This window comes from Sciurus vulgaris (genome assembly GCF_902686455.1).
Source record: "Sciurus vulgaris genome assembly, chromosome: 1".
NCBI lineage: Eukaryota > Metazoa > Chordata > Mammalia > Rodentia > Sciuridae > Sciurus > Sciurus vulgaris.
This window is the reverse complement of record NC_136461.1, coordinates 79,229,847-79,257,497: the sequence shown is the minus strand read 5'-3', so window position 1 is coordinate 79,257,497 and position 27,651 is coordinate 79,229,847. Positions and strand designations below refer to the sequence as shown.

Here is a 27,651-nt window from a genome sequence, read left to right as displayed (position 1 = left end):
TTTTGTTGTTGTTGTTGTTGTTGTTTTGTGGTGCTAGGGATTGAACCCAGGACCTCATGCATATTAGGCAAGTGCCCTAGCACTGAGATACTTCCCAGCCCCACACATATGATCTAAACTTTTTTTTTTACTCATCCTTTTGAATTCTTTTCTATAAACTGTTAATTTTTTAAAAGTCAAAACAGAGGTTAAGGATAATTTTATCCTTTGAGTTCATTCTCTTCTACTGAGAGAAAGTTAGCAGATCAAAGTAAGCTCTTAAATTAAGTTGCAATTTCTTTTCTGGTCTTCACTTTTAGAATTTTCTCAACCAATTCAAATTGCTCTTGTAGGATCATGATTTTTCACTTTAGATTAGATATCTAAAACATTATTTATTAAATACTTGCCTTACTACTGACTTTTGTGGTTACGTTGTTGAAAACCTTACTGTAATTTGACACAGCATCAACTAATTCTGATTACTTATCTGGTATATGGTGGATAATGTCAACCTTTCAAGGAAGGGAGTTTAAACACATAATTTGACAAAATTAGGAAATACCAACATCAGTTCTAAGAACATAGAAAAAAAATCTGAGGATAGAGTTGACAATGTCTGGTGTTAGATAATGTGTTCTTTAAAGACCACAGACAACATGCACCAACGTAGGCGGAAACAATACATCTGCAGACACTGGCAGACAGCATTACCCGCCAAATTTGGCCACAGTTTCTTAAGATAAATAACTTTTTGGTGACATGCAGGGCTGAAATTACATAAACAACAGAAATTACTAAAATCTAAGCCAGCAAGTTTTGTGAGTTTTAAGCTTTTAATGCAATCAATATCCTGACATCTGTGTCATAATTTTGTCCCTAAAGTACAGATGCCAGAAACTAAAATATGAACACTACTTGATGACTTTTGTTCAGATTTTGAAATAAACTAAATTTAATTCTTTGGAATAACCACTCTTGAGCCACATTTTTATTTAGGTCATTAAGACAACCATAATCATCTCCTTATAAGGAAAAGTTTCATTAAAAATGCTAGAGAGCTTCAGCCTGTTTCAAAAACTAATACTTGTAGCTGGTTATATTAATAGTTCTAAATGTCTAACGATATAAATGAAAACACCCTTAACAATTTTATCTCAAGAGTCTGACTAGTAAGAATTTTAAAAAGCTGACAATGAAAAATAGCTGAATATTCCAGGAACTTCTATAATAATAGGAAATGGCATTAACTCATTACCTTCTTAATCTTTCTATAGAAATGACTATTTTGTCCAATTAAAATATTTTAGGGAGGTACCTGCCATTATAAAATGGTACCCAGAAGGCTTAGAAACTATAAGAATAGGCATATGGAAATCCCTTATTTTTATCCAGCACATTGGGAACAATTCCCCAAAATTGAGGCAACATTCTCCAGTGGAACTGAAATTCCCCAGGAGCAAATTTGTAATATTAGGTATTTTTAAAAAAGTCTTTTACCTCCCTCCTTGAATATCAACAAAGTCCTGTTCCAACAGAAAGTTAAAACAACTCTGAATTCTAAACTTTCTTAGAAAATATCTTTCTCTCTTGTTCTTCTGGTAGTTATTTTTTTCTTCCTCTTAATTTTCTGAGGATATTTGAGTCCAAAATCTTAGCTAAGTAGATTTCATTTTGGTTACTGAGGTTTACTGTTTCATAATTTGTGATAAATATGCTATAAATTAAGTCAATTAGCAACTTTGTAAAATAGAAAAATCTATCATTCATAGATCACTTGAGCCAGGTCAGTATTTGTTAACCTATTATCCACTTTTGCTTAAGAGAGATGTTTTATTAATCTCAAAAGGAAAATACTCCCAGTGGTCAAAATTTTTTTGGCATCCCCCCCTTTTCTTTTAAAAGGGGGCGGGGTTCTCGCTATATTGCTCATGTTGGCTCAAATTCCTGGACTACAGTGATCCTCTTGCCTTGTCCACAGAGTAGCTGGGACTGTAGGCACATGCCATGCACGACTGGCTTAAACAATCATTTTTAAAATCAGTCTGACATAAAAATAAAAAATAACTATTAATATGCATATTCAAGAAAGTTTATAGCATAAGAAAGCAGATCCAAAGCCATGGTATATCTACAATAGTGTAAATACACACAAACATTATCTACATTTACCAAATATTACATTTACCAAACAGATTAGGTAGACATACTGACCTGTCAATGCTCAAAATAACAAAGTGACTATTTGTCCCTATGCTGTTCTTATAGTTTATGAACCTCAGATCGACTCCTCCAGACTTATTTCCAATAGGAAGTTTGCTATGCTGTACACATCATGCTACATGCTATACACGTCATTCTGGAATGTAAATAATATATAAACTTCTATCTTAGGTACTTTTCCACTTTGCCTCCTTCACTACCTCTTTTCCCAATCCACCTAAATCATTGTTCTCTGAATAAGATCAGCTTAGTCAAAACAGGGTATAGAAATCTGAAGGGTTCTAGGTAGAGAAAAAATTTCCAGTAATATTCTCAATTCTGTATTCACTTTTCCTTTGGGTAGCTATCTAATAATACTGAGATGGTGTTAAAAAAAAAAAAAATACACACTCAAAAGAGAAAAGGAAATTTTAGACTATCAATACTCACCTTAGTCCTGAAGGTGTTCCCTTATCAACCAGTGTATATATTATTACTTTTAAGTTCCCAACTGTAAACACATCTATCATTTAATATAACATCCAGAAATTTTATGGTGAATGCCATGTGATTTCCAAAGTGACTATGTTAGGTGAGGCAGAGAAGGAAGGAAAACCAAGAAAATAAGACAATTTACACAAAAATGTATTCGTGAAATATTTTTTAAATGGATAAATTCAATTTTAAGGGATATTTTACCCCATGACCAACATTTCCTTACTGTCTTAGTGTTCATAAAAGATATACTTTAGGAAAGGAAATTATCTTTATAAAATCTTTAAGAGTACCAGCACCATTTTGTACTTTCCAAAAGGACAGAGCTCATACTCAAGGAATCAGGAAACTAAGTCTTTTGACTCATTTAATTCCTATCACACCCATTAATTTTAATACTTTCACCCTGAACCCATGTGCTAGAATAAAACTACTCCTTTTTTTTTGGCATATGGCAGTGAAAAGTTTGAGGGAAACTAAAGGTCTGATTCCACTTGGATCTGTTTAACTCAGAGATCATGCTGTTTGTCCAAAGAATTCTCCCAGATATTTCAAAGTAGTCTTAATCTATATTTTACAACCTATTATGAGATCAGATAATAACATTTTAAAATAAATTATTTACCCTGCCCTGGTCTCAACAAGAACATATAGCTATTACAAAAACTCTTCACCTCACAACACACAACAGAAACATTAAATGAAGAACCATCATCACAAGCTCATGTCTTTAAAAAATGGATGTAACAAAGCTTCTTCTGCTGTTATTCTGGAAGCTGGATTTAAGTCCAGAAGTTTATCAAGCAGGTCATAAGCTTCATCAGGTACTTCATCCCAGCCTTTTAAATTGGTACTAGATTCATCACAATGACTACCACAGCCATTACTATCCCCTTTACATAATGAACTCCCTAAGTGCTGTGCCTGGGAGGTTTGTATGACGTAAGAAGCTTTCTGGTCAGTCTTCTCTGAAAAAGATGGGTCATAAGTACATCCATGGATATCACTTGTTAATCTAGAAGTGTTAGAATCTCGACCCCTGAGTCTCTCACAGAGTTTCCTTAAGTCTTGTGCTGGGACTTCTTTGCTACATAATATTGATTTGCCTAAAGAAAAAACAAAAATACATACACATTTATTTCATTATATCATTTGCATATACCAAAAGCATCTCTCACACAAAACAGGCAAGTCCAGCCAAGTGTTTTTGGATACATACATACATATGCACATACACAGAATATTAACAGAGCACCACATGCAATTTTGCGGGGGGGGGGGGGTTACTGGGGATTGAACCCAGGGGTGCTTTACCATTGAGCTATATTTCCAGTCCTTTTTGTTTTTTATTTTAGTGAAGGGTATTGCTAAATTGCTAAGGCTGACTTTGAACTTGCAATCCTCCTGCCTCAGCCTACTGAGCCACTGGGATTAAAAGTGCAACACTGTGTCTAGCTACCACATACTATTTTTAGGTTATATTTGAACTACACAATTGAAGGCCAAACCATAAAGCCGGAAATAGTAATTAGAAAGCAGTGACTTACTGAGCTATGTCAAGTACTCACTTGACTGTGAACTTCTTCAGCTTCACTTTATGCTTTTGTAATATTTAACTAGTCTTAGCTCCTACCCTTCATCCTACCTCCAATCCTCTATGCTTTTGAGCATGAGCACTCCACACCCTTGTATGCCCAGGATGCTCCCACATATATCTCCACCTTGCTCAAGAAGCCCCTCTGTGATATCTGACACTCAGAGACAACTGATCATGTTAAGCTTCTGTCATATCCTGGGAAGAGTTCTATTATTACTTTTGCTACAATACATTGTAACTGGTAAAAGGTATGTTTGTCTCACCTACAAGACCATTAATTCTTTGAAGATAGGGACTGTCCTATTTATCTTTGAACCCCCAAACCCTATACAAAATCCAGAACCTGCTAGGTGCTCAGTTAATGTCTGTTAGAACGAAAAGGCACTGTTTGAACATCTGTATTCAAATGTCACACTCTTAGAGGTACTATTTTTGATCAACCTATCCTAAATAGCTGAGCTCTCTTCATTCCCTTTCTCCTTGTCTTTTTCAGTACTATTCATTTCTGTTAGTAAATATTTACTTTCTTCCCCTCATTAGAGAGGAAATTTAAGCTCTATAAAAAAGCAGAGATTCACAACAGTACCTGGCACATATAAAGCCCCAATAATGTTTCTGAATGAATTAATAAGCAAACTAGATCTCAAGTTTCTTAAAATATAAATGTCTTTATAAAATAATTTACCATCAGCTTCTAAGACACAGGCAAAAATAAGTCATGCACACAAACAGGTAACTGTGTACTAGTTTTGCTTTATATTTCCTGATTAAACAGAAATGTGGCAAAAGAGGAAACAAAAGGAAACAAATTACTACCAGCTAAGTTTGGTAAGGACACCACAGGTCAATTCCTCTTCACTTTTAAATCTATCATTCCTATTTTCTCTAGGAAATTCTAGCCAGAGGAGAACAGTCACACAGTTTATTCCTTGATTTATTAGCCTGATCTGATTGTGAAATAAAAATAGTACGTTACAGCATGTCCCAAGCTGTACAATATGTCTAAATTGTTTTTGTACATGACTAAAGAGATGGCACATTTAAACTATACAGGGAAAGTAATTTACACTAGTACATTCAATCAAAATGCATTTTGTTACATACTACTATCTGTTAGGCATTTGTTTTGGCTCAAAATTTTCTTTTGAAATTATTCAATACATTTCAATGAGTACTACTGATGACCTATAACTGGGGACAGATCTAAGGGCTGAGAATAATGGGGCAGGTTATACACAAGAGAAGCAGAGGTACTCTCACTGCTAATCTCAAGCAAGTCATTTCTTTGTGTTATAAAGGGGAACACAGATTGTGTATTTAAATTTTGAGTCTTCTGTAGTCAGCTCAAAGTCATAGTATACTCTGACTAAAAATAACTACAGAAGATATACTAAAAAAAAAAGACAAGTGCTATATTATAGCATTTTTATTTTTTAAAATGAGAACAAGCATTATAATGATAAACTTCTAAAAGTCCTTGTTTGATATCTGCTCTGAAGTATTTTTGTGTCAGATGTACTCTACTCGTGGCCCTCATTATAATTTTGACAACTAATGGGGGAAGAGTCAAGTTCAACAAAATGTTTGGGTTCTGGCTGATAAACTTTATGTTCATAATGTTCTCCTAGTTATTTAATAGTAGATAAATGTTTTCTTAACTAGTTAAGCATAAACATACTCATGTTTATTAAAATGCAATACCAGTTTTAAGATAATAATCTTGTTTTACATTCACAATCATTTTTTCCTTGTATGTGTGCATTATTTCATCTTATTATCTTCAAGTAAATTTTCTTACAGTACTTAGAAGAAAGGTGACTTGGTGTGACTTGAGTGACTTAGAAGAAAGGTGATTTGAGTGACTTGGTGGCAGAAATAATTTTTGGCAAGCCTTTATTATGAGGCTTTCCTAAAAATCACCACTAAGTTTTCCTCATGGATTAGACCACAGTACTGGTACCTAAGCAAGAGACAATGATTTTTGCAATGGTTAAAAAGAAGTGGTTTGTGGTCAAAATCATTTGTTTTCATACTAACAAACCTGAAGCCTTTTTCAGTATATTTTTCTGAATTATATTCTCAGAATGGCAAAGACTCAGGTATATAAATTTCTTGAAACTACTCAGAAAATTCTGATCTGTACTATTGATTAGGACCCACTGATCCTGGGACTGAGCACATGGCAGCCCAGTTACTCTTGAGGTAGGCTGATTAAAACATTGTCCATAGGGGTGTTCCACATTGTATGGTATAAAATGACTCCATCAAACACTCTCTTTGGGAAGTATCAAGTGTAATTGTGCTTATAGAATAAATTCAAGGTGGGCATTTGAATTCAGGTTGTTGGACAGAGAAAGGTTGAGAGAATTCTCAGGTGCCCTATAAACTGTATATCCCAGTTTTGAAGAAGAACCTGTGTGGAAATGACTTCCTATTTCCAATACATGCTTACAAAATTACTCCAACTGAGAAGGTGTCTATTCATTTCACTTCTCTACTACCCTACCCCTCAAAACCTGACTACTAACACACATTTACATTCTTGTCCCAACTATGGTCCTTATTAGGCTGTATTATAATTCTTTACTTATTAGACAAAAATCAATTGAGGACATTCTTAGTACCAAGTAGAATACGTGGTAAATATTTATGTAATTAAAGTCACTAAAGTAGTTTTTATTCCTTATTCTTTTGTTTAAGATTATGAAGCTGAGCTTTAAATACTGCAGTAGTTTAGTACTCTATAATTGGTAAAATTAATGATTACAAGCAAAGAGGAGAAGAAATAATTTTCTTACATGAATGCAATGTATTTTCATACAATTAAGAATTTCCTATGTATGATTAGATAATTTATCAACACTGATTATGTTTATTTGTAAAGAGAATTTTGTAATAATTTATTAAGTGATTTGCAGAAGAAAATCAAAAGCATCTGTTTTGTTCTATAATATAAACCTGCTTACCAAAAGTTTTTGCAGCCTGGATAGTTTCCCTGGATCCTCGAATTGTCATAATTTGAGCCAATGCAGTTAAGTCATCACTTGCTTTATAGAATGGATATCGTCCACTAAGCAAAGAAAGGAATATGACACCTGCAGACCACATGTCAATTGCTGTAACAGAAAATAAACTTTAAAAATAAATTCCAAATTTCTAATTTCATCATTTGAATAAAAAGTTCTCAACCTTTACTATGCATTAAAATCATCTTGGGACCTTAAAAAATTCAGATGCCCAGCCTCAATCCCTCAGAGATTCTGATTAGTCTAGAGTTAGGTATTTTTAAAAAGACCCCCCAGTGATTGTAATGTATGCCAAAGATTCCTGACTCAACATTCTTACTAAAAAATACAATGTTTTCTTTCTTGAACAATATGTTGGTAAGGTAAAAGGGTATTTCATCATTAGAAAACTCATAAGTAAACATACATTTTATAAGATCAAAAGAAACCAAAAACAGCTGTGTGGAAAAAATCTGGATGCCTCTCAAAACCTACACTACACTAGTAAAAATGTTTTCTCATTCTAGTGAAAAGTACTGAACACTAGAATCCTTCTTTGGCCAGATGTTAACACCAACTACTGCTATAGAAACTTTCATCTCTGGAATTCTGGCAGATAAGATTAAGACTAGCTCAGTTTTACCCATGGGTTCAACACCCAGAACCACCTAAAACAAAACAAAATATACCTAGCTCAGCTTCATTATTTTTCTTTTAGGGACATCTTTTCTCCTAATTAAATTTTTAGTATTACCAACTTGTTGTCTCTATTCCCTTGGCAGCTGACCATTTGCCTTTCTTTCTTCAATTTATACCTTTAACAACTCCTTCAATGTCTGTGCCAAGGCTTCAGTGATGATGTTCCTCAGAGTCTCAATCTCTTCCTCTGCTATATTCTCCCTGATTGTTTCATCCACCATACAGCTTCAACTACCACTTATTTAATGAGGACATGCTGCATTTCCAGCCCAGCTCCTTCCTTGAACTTCAGACTTCAACTTTTACTCTGCTAACATCTGGAGATGCCACAAATTTTTCAAACCAAATTACGCAGCATTCCAAATTCACCTTCCTATATAAACCAGTTACTTCTTCTTTATTCTCCATATTGATTACTGATAGCACCCAAGTTCTCAAGCTAATAATCTGATAAACATCCTGAATGCCTTTCCCCCACTTACCTCCCCACACCTAAATTCAACATTCAATTTCCTACCAAGTTCTGCCTTTCCAATCCTTCACCTTTCTTTTCGTTTCTCTTACCAATGTTCCCATTCACATTTTCATCATTTTTTACCCAAAGAGCCTCCAAAATCTATCTTCTCTACACACCTGCCTGAATGACACATCTAGAATACAATATTATCAACTCTTTACCATGAGTAGTTGTCTCTAGTATAAAACCCAACTGTTAAAAATGGGATCTGACCTTGTATACTTCTTTACCATTTTATTTCTAACCATTCCTCGACTTGTGTCTTATATTCTAGCAATACTAAACTTTTACAGTTTCCTGTATGGCTAGACTATGCTGTTTCAGTTTCTCAGCTCACAACTCAATGCTAATCCTCTACCCCAATTCACAGTCTTATCTCAGAGGTCATCTCTTCCATTAACTTCCTTTCATAATCCCTTTGGGTTAGAATAAATACCCCTTAAATACTTTGTGTAAGGCTTTATCATCATGCTCAACACATTATTTTATAATTATTTGAGAATGTGCACTAACTAGAGGGTGAGCAGATGGTCTCATTAATTTTTACATCATTAGCAAGCACAGAACATACAATGAATGAATGCATTATTTCAAAGCCTATAATCCAAGTGAATAGCAGGGTTCATCTATTCATTCAACAAAAATGAATAAATGGTTTCCAGTTCCACAACATTTTTTAAAAAAATTATAATTATTAGCCCTTATTAACTGTACAAAATAATGTCATAATTTCAAATATGTAAACAAGGTACTTACACTATGACCCTCTTTTCCCTTCTCCTTCCCTAGCAGTCAGTCCCCTTTCTACTTTTCCATGCCAACTTCGTAGATTTTTCTTTTTTCCTTTTTAAAAATCCTTTAACTGCTATTATATTGTTTTCATAATAACAAAAAAAAATTTTAATCAAACACAATTATACTTGTACCACAGAAAACTTTTGATGTATTAAGTAAGCAGACGAAGTGCTGCAAACCTAAAGTTGGTAAAAATTACTCAATGCAATTTGTCACAAGGGTGACAAAGTACACTATTTTTTAAAAAAGCAACATATGAGAAACTTTCATAAAAATAGCATTATCTCAAAAATGGGAAGGCCACATTGCTAGAACTACTTAATAATTTAATTAAAAGCAGGACAGACTAATATCAGTCATAAAGCAAGATTATATAAAATATATCTGAACAATTCATTTGAACATACCTGTATTTCCAGTGCAACATACCTGTAGTTTGATTGGGGCACTTTGTCAAGACCTCTGGTGCTCTGAAGCCTGGTGTACCTGCCCTGGGGGCAACCTGCTGACGCCTTAAGATGAAGAAATAAAATTTCTCTAGTTATGTTAAACTATTTAAGTACAAAGAATAGTATTTGTCAATTTGTAGTTCAGAGTAAATTTTGCTTTGATATTGATATAAGTAAGTTATTAAAAGTGAATGATAAGAAACAGTATGTATCCCATTTGCGTACAATTGAAACAACAAAAAAAAAAAGTGAATGATAACCCAGTGTGATGAACATCCTGATTTTGATTTTGTCTCTATGGTCACCCCCACCCTTCCTGAATTCAATGATTTTTTTTTTTTTTTTGCTTGCAGAAGGATCTTAAGGTAATTTCCAAGCACAAAAAAATGGTAGTTGATAAAAGACATAACAGAAAAATAGATCACAAAAGGTATTTGTATAAAAATTCATGTTTGGGAATGAATTTTAACATACTCATTTATATATTTGAGTGAGTCAGGAAAGGCTCTACAAAAGTCAAGTCTTGAAAGGGAGAAATTTATGAGGCAAAGAGCTGGAGAGGTGAAAAAGAAAAGAGCTCTATTATTTGGACCTGTTTATACCACATAGGTGGAAATAAACAAAAAACAGAAAAGATGATACCAGCAAAATGTGTGATTCAAGCTTCTAAAAAGTTACTCTCTGCCTCCTCATATTTGCATAAAAGAGCAAATTTGTTTCTCAAAGAGCATATGAATGTTAAATGAATAATATGTGACAATACTTATATAATTTGCTCTTCAAGGTATTGTTCTACATCAATGCCTGTGCAGTTCATACATCTATGTTATTCCTTTCACTGACAAAATCAATTATCCACCAAAATTAATGAAATTTCTAATCTTGTCTGACAGCATGCTGGTGATTTTATAGTGTCATCACAACACATTACCTCGAAAGGCAAATACTGCAAACTTTATCTGTTGCATAGCAGTCACAGGTCAGGCTAGCTGGGCAAGAACTGGCAGTTTTCTTTATTACACCACTATTCATAACTTTTGTAGAAATAGCCTTCTTTTTTGTTGGTAACTTTCTTGATATTACATCCATAGTCTTTGATTGCTTTACAAGCTATAAAAGAAAAGTCATATTTTCTATTTTCATGACATTTAACATGATGCCTTCATAAGCTAGTATGGCAGAAAGCAACAGCAGAAGCATAATTATTTTTGTGGTACTAGGGATAAAACCCAAGGCCTTGCACAAATGAGGCAAGCACTTTACCACTGAGATGTAACTCCAGTTCCAGTCTAAGTAGAACTTTTAAAAATGGCTGAATTCTATTGGATTGTAAATAAAAGGTTAAGGTCTTTTTCTGTTGAAAGTTCACTAAAAATCTGGTAAACATTTGACTTTATTAGTAATTCGATATATTACAAATGTAAAACAGTTATGTTTTAGTGTCTAACTCCATTTCAGAACTATAAACTGCACATTTACCTTGGCTAAAATCAGTTTTTATTTGTTGCTCAAGCTGTCTAGCTATCACAAGATATTGTAGTCAATATAAAATCTTCTAACATTGAAAACAATTTTGTTAACTTTACAAACTTCTTTATACTATCAACTATGTGTTAGAACTATTTTAGGCATTCAGAGGTCACATTCTAACAAAGATGACAGAAAAAGTCTTAACGTTCCAAATGTTTCCATAGGGAAAGAACAACAATAAGCAAAAATGAAAAATTCCACCAGAAATGTTCAGGAAAAAATTGGAGAAAATAAAAGTTTTGACTGAATTCTCAAAGCAGTAATAACTTCTGCCAAAGCCAAATTTTACTTCATAAATGCTAATCTAGTCATTACCTAAATTTTCCTCAGTGTGACTGACTGACCATTGCACTATTAAGCTACATTACTTACTTTCACTGCAGGGCTCTCATGTGAAATGGAGCTGTGTATATTGAAATTTCTTTCTCCAAAAACAGAGCGCTGGACAGAAAGGCCTACAGATCCCTCCTACAATACCAACAAAAACAAGGAAAATAAGGATTATATCTGTAACACTTTCTGCCAGCTGTACTCTGCCATAGTTTTGAAAGAGTTAAGTGACATGAAATAAAAACAGCTGCATCCAAGACATTCTCAGGCATCAAAACACTTCTGTGAAAGCAGAAAATAATCTAGACAAAACTCTTCAGACCCATACAATGTTATCATAGCCCACAAACATATATAACTAAAAATCTCAAAAACCACCTGCATGGATGTCACCTTTTGCTGTGCAGCTAAAATGGAGATAGACACTTCAGACTTTTTTCCCTATAACTAATGCTTTCTTTTAAAAAGGATAATTATTCTGAACTTTATAACATGCAAAGAAAATTTATTATTTTCCATTTTACCATATAATTTAATTTGTAATATGAAGACATTATAAATCAACTACATAAAAAATTTTAGTTTCAAAATAGTAAGTAAAATGATTCAGCACAGACCTTAGTAAAAATCTAATCGACTGAATACATATAATCAATTAAAAAAAAAAAAAAAGCTTTCCTTTTTTAATTACAGGTACTATCCTAGTATTATAGCTCCCCCTGTTGGATGAAGGAGTACATTTCTAAAATAGTGCTAGTACTTATAAAATATAAAAAGGTAGAACCTTTCCATCTTTTCCTTGTTTCATCTGAACTTGTGCATTTGTGTAGGGTCTTTTGACAGTTTTTGCAGTAGATTGCTGATCTATTTCCTTAGGTGTTGAGCCACTCAATGAACTCTTGTTTGCAGTGATCACATGAGATTTGTTTTGTGAACAACTTTCCTGCTGAGTTTCAGATTGGACAAATTTGAGAAGCTCTATTTTCGTATCATGAGTTCCTTGGGCCAAACCAAAGTCTACCAAGGCGTACCTAAGAAACATAATTAAGCACTTTTACTTCTATTTAACAATTAATTCAGTAACACTGTAATACTCTTAAACCACTCTTGCAGAAACTAGTTCTTTTCAGGAACAATTAAGAATTTATAATATTCCTGAAAAAAAAAATTTCCAAAGTGAAGATTGAATAGTTAATTAAGATTGAAAATTAAGGAACATATTATCCCTCAATCACTTAAACATTCTTTTCATTTTTTTCTCATGGCATATGTTGATAAGACAGAAGAGGGATGGATATTATAAGTAAAATACTTTGATAGTGGCAGAGATGGTATCATAGTATATAATTAGAAAGTTAAGAAAATCAATGACAAAAGTGAAGTACATAAAAGCCCAAGAAAGAATTACAGTTTTAATCTTCTCAATATATTCAATATGATCCTTGTATAAATGGCAGTATTTATTTTCAGCTTATAATGCCTCTGTATATAATCAACATAAAAATATACACAGAAATAGAACTTTGGTGTTGTACCAGGAAATTGGCTATAATATCATCCAATTCCCTCATTTAATAGCACAGAAAAATTAAGCCAAAAGATGAGAGACACGCATAAGGACAAAAAAGCACAAGTCTTTTTTACTTAAGTGCTATTTCTGTTGGTACATCTAATGTTATATATTGCTTTACAAATATAATTTTATATTCTTCACTGCATCTCCTTTCCTCAGTCACAATAAAAACTTTAAACAGAAATAATCTGTACATAGATGTTTCAGCATGTTCTCTAAGAGAAGGACTCCATAACACAAATTCATTTAAGCATAAATACTTTTCTGGGAATTCTTCATACTTACTTTTTCAAGCGCCTATTATATAAAAAATTGCTGGGTTTAACATCACGGTGAACAATACCAAACTGATGAATGCGTTTCAAAGCTTTGAACAGATTAAACATATATTCCCGTACTTCTTGAAACGAAAGAGAATTCAAAATGTCCTAAAATAAAGTCATGAATGAGATCATAAAATTATTTCCAATTAAACATTTAGCTAGTAAAAATTCAAGAAATATTAAAAAACCTACCAAAAAAGACTCATGCTCCAGATATGGCATAGCAATAACCACGTGATCGTTTTTCCTAAAGCAGTATTTAACTCCCATGACATTGTCTTGCCCCCTAGTGAAAAAAGTGCAAAATAAACTTTAAAGGAAAGGTTAAAATGAACTGGAACTTTATGCCTCCTTATTTTTTTAACAGTGCTGGGCACTGAACTGAGGGGTTTGTGCATGTTAGGCAAGCATTCTACCACAGAACTATGTCCTCAGTCCTATGCCTCTTTTTTAAAAATGTAATTTTAGCAATGCATACACATTTCCAGAAAACTCACTTAAAATCATCATACAAGATAATAAAAACATTTAACTAACTTACATGAAAGATAAAATTTTCTTTTGAAACAAAAATAGCACTAGTTATGAGGCTAATAATTCAATAACAATTCAAAAGTGAGATAATTTTAATTTCAGCAAGTGGCAGAATGAGAAGGAAAATATGAACAAGAATGAATTAACAAGATTTAGTAGCAGGTAAGATGGTAACAGGAAGCAAACTTTAAAAATAATAGGGAACATTAACTAGTATTGGACATTAACTACATGCCAAGCTCTAAGGACTTCACACCTATTAGCAAACTCAATCTTTACAACAACCCTATGAAGAAGGTGCTATTACCCCCACACATACCTTTTTGTTTATACAGATGAAGTAACTAAGGCATGGAACAGTTATGGGACTTCTCCAAAGCCATGAACTAGTAACTCATGGAGTCACACTTTGAATCAGGCAGTTTGCTCCAGATTTATGCTCTTAATCACTCTACTATACTGCTTTATAAAAGGTAAAGAAAATGAGGTAGCTGATTTTCATGGTTTTGGACCTGAGTGAGTAAAACAATGTGCACAGCAACAAAACAAGTAGGAAAATCATACAAGAAAACATCTAGAACCAGGACCTCATAATTTTGATAGAGATATCTAGATACGAGACTAAATATTAAGTGGGAAGTGAAGGGAGAAGTCAATGAAAGTACCTGTAGAAGTGTTATCTAATGTGAAATTTTATAGAAGAGAAAAATGAGTCTTGGAATAAAACCTCTAAGTTGATGAGCAAAATGAGAGGGAAAACAAAATGAGAGGTTTTGAACAAAAGGATGATCAGCTTGGAAGTCAAAGAGAATAAGGATTGAGGGAAGGCTTTCAGTTCAACAATGAGGAATTAACTGGTAATTCTTCGGAGAGTAATTTAGGTGGAAAGGAAAAAACAAAGCTGGAGATAAGGAAGGAAAATAGGATTCACTAGAAGTGGAGTACAAAGACAATTTGCCAATCAGATGAAGACATTTTTAGCATGTACTTTTTTTTTTTTTTTTTTTTTTCAGTGCTGGGGATCGAACCCAGGGCCTTGTGCATGCAAGGCAAGCACTCTACCAACTGAGCTATCTCCCCAGCCCTAGCATGTACTTTTTGAAGTTCAGAAAGAGTGGCAGAGGAAGATAAAGCACAGAAAAAGAAATTATTTTATCCAGGGCACTAAAATGCACACAATTATGCCTTGGAGAGGGTATCTCATCTTCTATAATAAAGAGAGGAGTAAAACAAAGAAATAAGCTCATTCAGTAAATATTTAGTAGGTACTGTTATTTGCCAGACACTATGTTAAACATTAGGTATGCAATAGTGAATAATATTAACACAATTTCTGTCTTCATGAAGTTTACTATCTAGTGTATATGCAGATAAACAAGGTAACAAATAATGACAGATTATGGTAAGAGATTTGAAAGAAATCAAAAGGGATATGACAATACTTTAAACATCACTCTGAATGCTGTGTGAGAATGGGATCAATAGGGCAGGAGAAGTCAGCTATATCAGTAGTCTAGGTCTGGACTAAGGTAGTGGCAGCAAAGGCAGAAATGAATAAGTTCTAAAAATATATTTTGGAAGCAAAATGACCAAGATGGATATGTTTTAGGAAAGAAATGAAGAAACTGGTGATAATCTCCATGTTTCTGGCTTGAGTAACAGAGTAAATGGTGGTACCTTTTGCAGAGATTGGTAGATGAGAATATTTATTATGGTAGGGGGTTTTCTGGCTGGGGAAGGTAAATTAAAATTTAGTTTTTGGCATTTAAGTATAACATATTTATCAGCCACCTAAGTGGAAATGTCAAATAGGCAGATGTGTGTATTTGTAGTTAAAAGAAAAGGTCTGAGGCTAGATATATACTTTTGGGAATTATTAGTATCAGCCATGTGGAATTGCAGGATACTATCTAAGAAGAGTACAGGAAAAGAAAGTCCAGGATCAAGCACTGAGGAATTCCAATATTTAGGTGTCAGGCAGAATAGGAAGAGGAAAAGTTGGCAAGCAAACTGCAAATGAAAGGCTAAATGAAGCTGAAAAAACCCAAGGAAGTATGGAAGTACAAAAGTCAAAAAAGACAAAGGTTCAAATCAACTATTAATATCTACAATGAAAATTAAAAAACACTAATGAAAGAAACTAAAGACACAAAAACATGGAAGATACCCATGTTTATGGTTTGGAAGAATTACTATTATTAAAATGTTCCTACTTTCTCAAGTAACCTACAGATTGAATGCAATCCTCATCAAAACACCAATGGCATTCTTCCCAGAACTAGAAACACAATTCTGAAATTCTTATGAAACAAAAAGAGATCCCAAATAGCCAAAGAATCTTAAGCAAAAAGAAAAAAGCTGAAGCATCACAGTAACTCATGTCAAACATTATAATGTTGAAGTAACCAAAACAGTGGTACTGGCATAACAACTAACACAGAACAAACAACCCAGAAATAAATCCACACATCAACAGGTAATCTTCAACAAGGGCACTAAAAACATACACTGGAGAAATGACATTCTTCTTAATAAATGATGCTGGGGAAATTGAATATCCACATATTGAAAATAAAAATAGTCCCCTATCTCTCACCATATACAAAAACAGACTCAAAATAATCAAAGATCTAAATATAAGATAAATATAAGACCTAGAACCAAAAAATTACTACAGGAAAACACAGAAGAAACACTTTGAGACATTGGTATAATACCAGGCAATGAGGATCCCCCACCCTCCCTTTGGACAAGACACCAAAAGCAAAAATTGACAACTGGGATTAAATCAACTAAGAAGTTTCTGCTCAGCAACAAAAACAATTTACAAAGTAGAGACAACCTACAAAATGGGATAAAATATCTGTAAACTATTCATCCAACAAGGAATTAGTGTTCATAATACATAAAGAACTGAAAAAAATGCAACAGCAAAACACCTAAATACTATGGTTAAAAATCAGGAAAGTGATCTGAATAGACATTTCTCAAAATAAGATATACAGATGTTCAACAATATATGAAAACATGCTCAACACCATCCACCATGAGGGAAATGCAAATCAAACTACAAGACATCACCTCAATCAGAATGGCTATAATAAAAAAAAATGCTTGGTGACAAAGAGAAAAGGGAGAATCCTTATATACTGTTGATGAGAATGTTAAATTGGGACAGTTGTTATGGAGAACAAGTTGAAGGTTTCTCAAAAAACTAACAACAGAACCACCATACAATTCAGCAGTCCTACTATGGGTATATATCCAAAGGAAATGAAATCTATACATCAAAGAAATACTTTACTCTTGTGTTTATTTGCAGCAATATTCATAATAGTAAATAGCCAAGGTGTCCATCAACAAATAAATGGATAAAGAAAATGCAGTATACATACACAAGGGAATATTGTTCAGCCATAAAAACTGAAATTCTATCCTTTGCAGCAACATGGATGGCACTGGAGGATATTAAATTAAATAAATCAAACACAGAAAGACAAACACCACATGATTTCACACAGAAGTGGAAGCTAATAAAGTTAATTTCATATAAATAGAAAATAGAATAAAGATTATTAGAGGATAGGAAGGTTGAGGGCAGGAGAAATAAAAGGAGTTTGGATAATAAGTATCAGATTACAGTTAGGAGGAAAACCTTCTAGTGTTCTACAGCAAAGTAAGCTGACAAAAGTTCACAGTAATTTATTATACATTTTATAAAGAACGAGAAGAAATGTATTCCAAGTTCCCAACATATAAAAATGATAAATGTTTAAGGAGACAGAAATGTTAATTCCCTGATTTGATCAGCACACAAGTAATCATACCATACTCCAAAAATGTCCACAATTATCTTGTGTCAATTTTTTAAAAAAGTCAATTATGTTAAGTGATATTTGGAGTCATGGTTGACTGTTACTAAAGCAGTTTCAGTTCAACTAAAAGAGAACAGTACATTAAGGGTATACAGAAGGGAACATAGGGAAGTAGAAACAGTATACAGACCATTTTTGAGAGGCTTACTATGAAAGGGAACAAGAAATTAAGGAGCAGCTAGAAGAAGGACATATCAGGAGGGATAACTAACTACATCATGTCCATATGATGACAGGAATGAACCAGAAAAAAAAACTAAGGCGAAAGACATGGAAAATAATTCTGTTATTCTAAATAATGAGATAAAGCTATTGATAGTTGTGAAGATTAAGAAAAATGAGTTCCTCACACTAAGAAACCATCTAGACCATGGAAGTCAAGGTTTATGATTTTGCAGGAAGGTTACAAAGAGTGGTACAAGAACAGAAAGTCAAGTTGGGCCTCAAGAGAAACTCACTCTAAAAGAATATATATTTAACCAATCATTGCAAGGTTAGAGACAAAGTACTTGCAAACTGCAAACAAGTGACTAAAAAAATACACTCAGTTCATGCATAATCTCTAATTCCTGTTAAGCATCTACTTTAAAATATTATAAATTATATACAGCCCAATCAATGAAAAGTATCTTTAAATTACCTACCCAGCCACTGTTAAACACTGCAGTTCAGCTGCAATTCTTACAGGATGACTTGTTGGAATTAAGTGTTTTAGAGCAATTTTCTCTTCAGGTCCTATTTGTAACTGTGCTGTGGCCAAATAAACAGAGCTGAACGTGCCTGTAAAACAATTTATTAATTTTTAAATATCCCACTTTTTAAAATGTTAATGAAATGATGCTATTTGTAGATTAACAAACTCTGGCATAATAGATTAAAACAGGACTGTTCATTTTACTGTAAATATTTATGTTTTCACTCTATACAGGGGGAAAAAAGTTGTTACCATAATTAATAATATTATCATGGTCTTAGTAGTTTAAAGTAGGGTATTTTTCAACAAATAATAATGAAAATCAAGATTATGCAATGAAAACAGAAGGGGGAAAAACTTGTAAGACTAATAAAATATATCCCTAAATTACCTTCTCCAATTTTATCCTTTATTTTAAACACATTACCAAGCTGTGGTACAGCTTCATACAGCTTCTCAATATCTTTTTTAACACCTACCAAAGAAACAAGAAAGTATAAATAATATAATCAATTAGAGCTCTTTTATAGTTTCTCAACTTAAAAATATAAAATTCTAAAATACAATTAATCACAAATGTTTTAGTGAATCTTAAAATTATTAAGAATATTTAAAATCCCATCAAACTCCTACCATTCACATATACCTATTTTAGCTAATGGACAAAAAGACAGTCCCAGAATTATAATAGCAAATTTCTACTATGCTGTAATTACACACAAATAACTACACTGCTATTTCATATTTGGCTTTTAAAATGAAGAAGCTGAATTTAAAAACAAACTAAAGCTGTACACTGCGGTGAGCATCTGTACTCCCAGTGACTCGGGAGGCTGAGGCGGGAAGATCCTGTAAGCCTAGGAGTTTGAAGCCAGCTAACCTGAGCAATATAGTGAGATCCTATCTCTTAAAAAAAAAAAAAAAAAGCTAAATAAGAAACATAAATTTAAAAATAAATATAAAAAATGAATAAACAATTTATGCTATGATCACTAGATGGCATAACAAGGACACAATGTAATGTTCTTGAAAACTATTTCTTTCCCCAAAGATATAAAATCTTAAAGGGCTCAGAAAAGTTTTTTTAAAAATTAATTTCAGTATTGTTTTATTTTATGTTATTGTCCATACAAATTATCTCAGTACACTTTATTGTATAAAACATTTGGAAGAAAATAATTCCTTGACAATCTAACAAGGTACAGGATACAACTGAACACAGAAAAAACATATTCACAGGCCTTTAATCATTTAATGAACACATTACATTGTTTGGGAAAAACAGAATAATGGAAAGCAAAAATTGACAGTTTGTGAACTATGGAGAGAAATGGTGCAAAATATTGGTGAAACTGTCTATTCCTGGAAAAGTTTTATGTATTGAATACTTAGTTACAAATCATTTAAAAATATTTTAAAGTATTTCACAATATTTAAAAAAATGGTTCCAAATACTGGTAATTATCCTCATTTTAATATAAATATAAGCTTTTTATGAAAACGTGGTTAAAATAAGTACAAAATCTGATAAACTACTGGAAACAAAAAAGAATTACATAAGTGTCTTCAGATTTTATTGCAAAATCTAAGCCAAGCATCAGCTACTTTTATCACAATACTCCACATACTATAACAGTTTAAGACATATTCAAAGCACTCACATGTATTATCTTTTCGGATATTTGTAACAGCATTGTGATTTTGGCAGAACAGAAATAATATCCTGAATTTTCAGAATAAGAACTCTATTCAGGGAAGTTAAATCATTTGCCAAATTTCACACTGTCTACACACATGTAGACAGGCTCAGCAATGAGTATATTTTTTAAATGAACAAACTGACACAGCCACTGTTCTCTATGAGCTTAGTCTAGTATAGGAAAATGATTACTATTTTTCATACAAATATAAATGTCAGAGACAAATGCATACATTAATGGTGGCCTTAAGAGAGACAAATCCTTCTGAAGGTACCAGGAAGTCTTCAGATGAGTGGAAGAAGACATTTTGGGAAGAAAAAACTATGTATGTAAAGACACTGAAAAGGAAAAAGGCATTCATGATTGGGGTGGGGGGGAGGGTGAGGAGATAATGAAATACAATTTAACTGAGGAAGGGAAAAGCAGAGACTGCTAGTGAAAGCCATGTAAAATTCTGAAGCAGAAAAAAATGACAAGGAGTTTGAACTTCAAGGGGATGTGGAACAAGAAGGGTTGGAGATCAAATAAGAGGCCAAGAAGATCTAGTCCAGTGTTCTTTCTACTATATTAGCCCATTGATATAAATAGTAAAAATTGACTTAAATTACCCTCAACCTTCCCATCTGTACCACAGGTAGACTGGAGAACCTTCATAGCTTTCAATACAAGAGGAAATGTAACAGCGATTACATATACCATACAGAAATGGGGCCCCAAGTTAGAATTCTGGCCCCACTGTACACCATGGAAGTATGACTTTCCTTGAGCAGTATATCTTCATGAACCTTACTTTCCTGTTTTCTTATTTATTTTGGGAGCACTAAGGATAGAACCCATGGCCTGGCACATGCTAGCCAAGTGTTTTACCACTGAGCTACATCCCCAGTCCTAGTTTCTCCATCTATAGAAAAGGGGTAACAGTACATATCCTATTTAGATTCTGTGAGGATTAGATAAAATTTAAAATTGATGAAGCATTTTACACATTGCCTAGCACATAGTAAATATTAAATGACAATGAGTTATCTTACCGTTGTAGTTATTAACATTATTTCTTTAAGGTAGTTTTTGCTTTTATTAGCTTCTCTGCTTTAAATGTTCTTATCTGAGGGGCTGGAAATATGCTCAGCTAAGCATGCCCAAAGTACTGGATTCAATTCCAGTACTCAAGAACAGAAATGTTCTTCTAACTTCACAGGCTGGTTCAACTGTCATAGACTCCTCTGACACACTATTTAAATTAGCATTTCTCCTATTACCCTGTTTATTTAACTATCAACTATGAAATTATCCTGTTTATTTATTTGTTTGCTGCCTGCCTCCTTCCACTAGAACCAAAGCTGCATCAACATAGGTTCCCTGTTGGTATAATTCACCTCAGTTCCTAGTTAGAACGCATTAAGGCACTTTTGCTGAATAAATGAATGATTACTATCATTATGGGCATCCAGAGACAACTGTAGGGGGACAAAAAGCAAAAGCTTAAATGTCACACCACACTACTTCCACTCTGGAAGCCAAAAACAAGGCTTGGGGAAAAGTCCAGCTTTCTAGCAGTCACAGTTGCATAGTAAATTATAATCTTTCCTAATAAGTGTTTATTCCAACTAACTTCAAATTCCACACTATCAAAGAAAAAGGACTTTCATCAGTATTAAAATGATATGTTCAACTTGATATTACATTTCTTTGATTCTAAGACATAATTTTAGCAACTCTGGAATTGGGATGCATCTTACAGTTGTCAGACAGCATGAAGACCTACAGGTGTCAGTGATTTGAAGAAAATCAGAGTGTTTATTTAACCCTTAAGAATCAAATGACTGTAGGAATAAGTGGAAATGAAAAATTCAAATATAGGCCATGTCCACATATGGGGCTATTCTTAACAGTCAATGAAGCATGATTATGATTATGATTTTGCACTGGGGATTAACTAAACCACATCCCCAGTACCCCCTACCTCTTTTGGAGACAGGATCTTGCTAAGTTGCTGAGACTGGCTTTGAACTTGCAATCCTCCTGCCTCAGCCTCCCAATGATTTATTTTTAGTGGTTCTTCAGAGAAATTGTTACCATTAATGTATACAAAACAGTATTATAAAAGGAAAATGGGGTATCAATGGTTTAAATACAAAAATTTACAAGAGAACTGAAATTTTTATTTTCCTTTTTATATAAGTAACCAGATATACAATTATTTGTCTACTTAGGTCTAAAAGAATTATTTCAGTAAGTATAAAATAAAAAATTTCTAGGTGATAACAGAACACTGTATTATAGTATAACTGGCAGCTTAGTGTTTAGATATATTTTAACAACTGCAGTTGTATTACTAAACATTCAAGTGCTTGTTTTATAGTCATTTTGTTAGTGTATTCAAATATTCTATGCATTCACTCGTTGTTCAAGCGACTAAGTTTATTAAAATTACATACAATTAAAAATTACTTTTCTCAGTTGCATTACCACAAGTGGCAATAAAGAAACATTTCCATTATCACAGAATGTTCTATTGGATAGTGCTGAAACACAAGAAGCCTGGAATGTAAATATCTGGATTCAACCCATCACAAACTAAACTAGTTCTCGGTTCCTTAACCTATAAAATAAAAGGACTGGATCAGATTAACTTTTTACCTTTCAGCTACTATAGTTTTTGTACAAGTTCTACACTTTGGAACTTCTCTTTGTATAAGCATGAGCTGGCAAACAGTAGTAGAAATACCAGTTAACTGTTAAAGATCACAGGACAGAAAATAGATGTAATAAGAAAATGCTGTAATATACAAGCCATGTGAATAACTGTAAGTTTAATATACTTTCATACCACTACTCACTTATTATGTACTTACCCATCTTCACAAAACTCAAAATGTTTACATTAAGATTTCCTGTCACTACAGAACAACTCCAACATTTTTAAACAATAGTAAAACTTCTGACAACTAAAGTGAATGTAGTATCCTCAAATTCTGAAGTGGAAGATGAGTGTAAACAAGCAGAAAAGCACATTCATGTCAAAAGCTGGAAAATACTACCAGACAAAGACAAAAGGATATAGACTCTGAGGACTGGAGGAAGCTCCTGAAAAAGACCTCAAAACGCTCAAAAAAAAAAAAAAAAAAAAAAAAAAAATTTAAATACCTCTATTTACCCTAGGTTCTAGGCTCCTATTTTGAAATTTTAAGACTAATGGTTTCAAATCTTGTTCCATATAAAAGCCAAAACTCTCCTCTCTCTGATTTCATTCCCATCACTTGTCTTCTAGCCACAATGACCTCCGTGCTAATGGCAGGCAAACTTCCATCTCAAGGTCTTTCTACTTGCCATTTCCTCAGCCTGGAATGCTCTTCCCTGAACAGATGCACAGCTCTACTCCATCATCTTCCTCCAAGTCTAAGCTCAAATGTTACCTTGCCAAAGTCTTCTCTGAATGTCTACTCTTAAAATCAATCTCCTTGCCCAGTACTTCCTATCTCACCTTTCCTTCTACATTACTTCATAGTATTAATCACTTTGGAACACTATATTTCTTTTATTATCTCCTTCCATTAGATAGAGGGCATTAATTTCTGTTTTATGCACAGATATATCCCTACCATCTAAAAAAGTGTTTGCACATATTAGATATTTAATAAGTATTCCAACAAATAATATTTTCAATGTCTTAACATGGAGTAAAACTAACACTTTAGTAATGTACATCATCATTATTCTGGGGCTCCGTGCTACAAGTAGGGGTATCCATTATCATTCTGACCAAATTGAAACATTCTTCACAGTGAAAGGTTACATCAATAATAATTACTTTGTGGGGAAAAAAAAAACATAAATTGGATCTGTTTCAGGCAAACCAAGATTGTATCTATAACCCATTTTAGAAGCGTGAACTATGGACATCCACCATAAAATATATAGAAAATAAGTATAGTTTAACAGCACGAAGGAGATATTCAGTATATGAAAAGTTTATTTCATTGTTTCACTGAGCAGATCTTTCTCATTTACTAAACCCGGCACATAGGAAGAGATACTTTAAAAAACAAAAACTTAATGAAACATTGAAAGAACAAACATTTGATCCAATACTATGCCAAGAACTTCAAGTTGTGCAGCATTTTTCTTAATAGGAAAAAAGAGAAAACAATCTAAAAATTCAACAATAAAAGGCAATTAATATTATACAATGGTACTTAAAAGAAGTTAAAGAACATTTAAGTACACAAGAAATATTTAAGATACATATTAAGCAAAAGATGGAGACTAGAGGAGTTGAAGAGGAAGTTCCCTGGTAGACCACTAGCCTAGTACTCATGAGGCCCTGGGTTCAATCTCCAACAACTCAACTGAGAGAAAAATAGGTAGAGATTAGAAATAAGTGCCTTATAATCCCAATTTATAGTTTTAAAAATATATCTCTAAGACTAAAGGAATAAAACAATCATTGGCAATATTTGAGTAGTGGGATAATATTTTCTTATTTTGGTTTTCTATACTTCATAAATTTTCTTCAATTAGCATGTGTAATTTTTACCAGAAAAAGTTGTAAGAATCCGACAAATATCCCAAAATGAAGGGCTTTGCTATTCATCCATTACACCAAGTATTATACTTTATATCACTGCATTAAATCTTTCATTCAAGTATTTTCAAGCACCTATTACATTACTAGAACCTGTCTGGTTCTGGGAATATGAGATACATTAAAAGTTCCACTATTGGATAAAGAACACATAGTTATATCATGATCTAATCTCACTTTCCCAATTAGATCAAGACACAGTTATGTGCCTGGACCTCATCAACTTACCCTTTACTAAAGTTATGTTTTTGATATAAGTTTAGTTTTTATTAAGTCCTATAAAAAGGAACCATATGGATAAAGTTTCAGCATGTTTTATAAATTATCATAGGCACTATTTAAAATGTTCTCCAATGTTAGGTTATGTAAAGGCTATAAAACTTCTGAAATTGGGAATAAAATTCACCCTTTCTTTATTTCCCAGCACATTTTCAGAATACTGGAAGAGTAGCATGATCATAAACATAATGCTAGGACCAAATCAGATTCATCCATTCATACATGCTACTTAATGCACAACTTACATAGGAGGCCAAACTAAAGAGGTAAAATACAAAGTGCTAAACAATACAAGGATAATACAATGACTATGTTATTGTATTACATGTCCAATGACTAATGAGGCAAAGCTAAAACTGTGAAAAATAGGTAAGAGCAAGAAAATGGAAGGGAAGAGGGAGAGCATCCATGAAACTGGATCACAGTGGTACTTTAAGATTAATCTAGTAGCAGCATGTAAGATGAGCTGGAGAATGGAACAGAAATGAAAGCAGATAATTTAGATAAGAAAATTCACTGTAATTCAAGAACAAAGTGTAAGGGAATGAATTAATGAAGTAGAAATAGGAATGGAAAAAGGCAATACTATACATATTAAAAAGAAGATAAATTTGGGTGACAGGGTCAACTGTTAAGTACAGGTAACTGAAATACCAAATATAGGGACAATGAGAAAAGTAATCATTTTGACACCAAAGGTAAGTTTAGTTTTAGTGAGAAAACAAAAATGTGATGTCATGTTTTTTGGGTGGGGTCTTTTGTGGTGTACATATATAAACTACACATCATGATTAAAGGTAAAAATTAGTATCTTCTGGGTAAACACTAATTTTGCTTAGGACAAAGATGAAAAAGATGATTTACTTATATTCTGGGGGGAAAAGAGTCAACTGGAATCTTCTATATAAAAAATACTTATTAAATGCCCACTATGCTCCAGGCACTGTGGTGAATGGAGCAGGAATGAAGGCATAGAGCTTAGTGTTCAAGATCTGGTATTGTTCCATCTTCTTAATCCAAGGTCTGGGTTATGGTTAAACATTTCACTAAGTACAACTGAGATATGGCATATTATCATTGCTAGAAAAATTTCATTCATTTTGGTCAAGGAATTCTGCTTTTGAATATTTAAGTGAAGATCCCTCCAGTGTCAATTTCTAAAATCAAGTTTAAGGCAGTAAGGCAAGGGGAGATAACAGCTGGTCTAGAAGAGAAGTTCTAGTTTGGATACCAACAAACGTGCTTTCTTAGTAATATTTAGACCTTAGCTACTTCAACTGTAAAATGATCAGGTTGGACTACGATCCTCTTAAAATGCAATCTAATCCTAAGTCTAGATCTTCCGAATCTTTAATGTTTGTAAAATGATGCTATATAAACATAAAACTGACTTTAAGATTCAATATTATTCTTTAAAAAGCAATAAAAAATACAGATGCCTGTGCATCTTTTGAATTGTTTTATCTTTGGAATTAAACACATACCTGGAAGTTTAAAATTCTGCTCATATTTTTTTGAAGAGTCATCAGCCTGAAACCGGTCACGCAGAGGAGAAAAAGCCATTGGCTCATCCATCTGAATCTCCAAAGACGCCTCCATCACAAAACAACTGGGATGCAAAATGTCAGCAAAGGGGTCAGGTCCACAGGGAGAGCAAAGCAGCTGTGAAAATTTGAATGCTGGAGAAGGTTAGTTTAAATCACTCACTGAACCAAGCACTAAACAATGCTGCTGCCCTCAAAGGGGCAAACACTTAAAAGCGCACCATATGTTCAAATCCCCAAAGCAAGGGAAACTGTGACCATTTCTAAGGAATCTCATTTGCTTTACTGTCACCTTCCAGAAACACCGGCAGGGGGCCGAAGGGAGAAATTCCCAATTGGGGCAGCCTCAGCAGCAGCTGGCAGCAGTGGAAAGGGATTGGGGACAGCTGAGGAAGCGAGCCTGGGCACAAGCCTGCGGCATAGTGTGAAGGAGGTGGGCGGAGAGTGGAGGACCGTTCGTCCCGAGGAAAAAGAATGAAGGGGGAAACGACTTGCTACTGAAAGAAAACACCAGGAGGCTCGTCCAACGTCCCACGCAAATTGATAGAGAACTAATGCAATACCGGCCGCGAGCGCTGAGCAGAGGAAGAGAAGGGGAATGAATGGGCATTCCACCGCAAGCGCGGGCCGCGAGCGCCGCGGGAAAAGACCTTCCTCGCCAAACCCGAGACCAAACCGGATGCTCTGCGCAAGCGCGCGACTTTGCCGCCGCAGGTCGTAAGGATCTGAAGTCGGGGAGAAGAGAAGCGCTATACTGTGACAAAACCGAAGTCACCGCCCAGAATTCGCTCCTAACACCTCACAATCCCGCGCCGTGGAACAAACCGTCGGAAACTCACGGTTTAAGGGAGTACAACTTCTGTAGCTCCCCATATGCCCGGGTCGCCGGCTCCTAGAGCTCCCCACCTAGCGCTCGGCCAAACGCGCCTGCGCAACACTTCCCGCC

At 33.8% G+C, this 27,651-nt stretch overlaps 1 protein-coding gene across 3 annotated transcripts; it reads right to left on the bottom strand.

Annotated features, from left to right (window-relative positions):
• Positions 1-27,651, bottom strand: CDC7 (cell division cycle 7). Of its 3 annotated transcripts, none has more exons than XM_079149213.1 (12): positions 27,545-27,651; positions 26,646-26,770; positions 18,989-19,072; positions 18,548-18,683; positions 13,687-13,780; positions 13,457-13,599; positions 12,383-12,629; positions 11,641-11,736; positions 10,670-10,848; positions 9,719-9,801; positions 7,240-7,389; positions 1-3,782 (listed from the first exon to the last, which is right to left on the bottom strand). In XM_079149213.1, the coding sequence occupies exons 2-12, from the start codon at positions 26,758-26,760 to the stop codon at positions 3,391-3,393; spliced, it is 1,719 nt and encodes a 572-aa protein (XP_079005339.1). In that variant the 5' UTR covers positions 26,761-26,770; positions 27,545-27,651; the 3' UTR covers positions 1-3,390. The 3 variants fall into 3 exon arrangements, with proteins under 3 accessions (XP_079005339.1, XP_079005337.1, XP_079005338.1); XM_079149211.1 differs by having other exon boundaries at positions 26,646-26,840; positions 27,545-27,595; XM_079149212.1 differs by lacking the exon at positions 27,545-27,651 and adding an exon at positions 27,269-27,534.

What these genes read in the sequence shown, in the direction of transcription:
- CDC7 (XM_079149211.1), bottom strand. Translation starts at nt 27,578, where the DNA reads ATGGGGAGCTACAGAAGTTGTACTCCCTTAAACC. An exon ending in CAGTGTTTAACAGTGGCTGG is followed by an intron (nt 13,781 to 18,547) that starts GTAGGTAATTTA and finishes TTTTTTCACTAG; the next exon opens with GGGGCAAGACAATGTCATGG. An exon ending in GTGCCCCAATCAAACTACAG is followed by an intron (nt 7,390 to 9,718) that starts GTATGTTGCACT and finishes TTTCTGTTACAG; the next exon opens with CAATTGACATGTGGTCTGCA.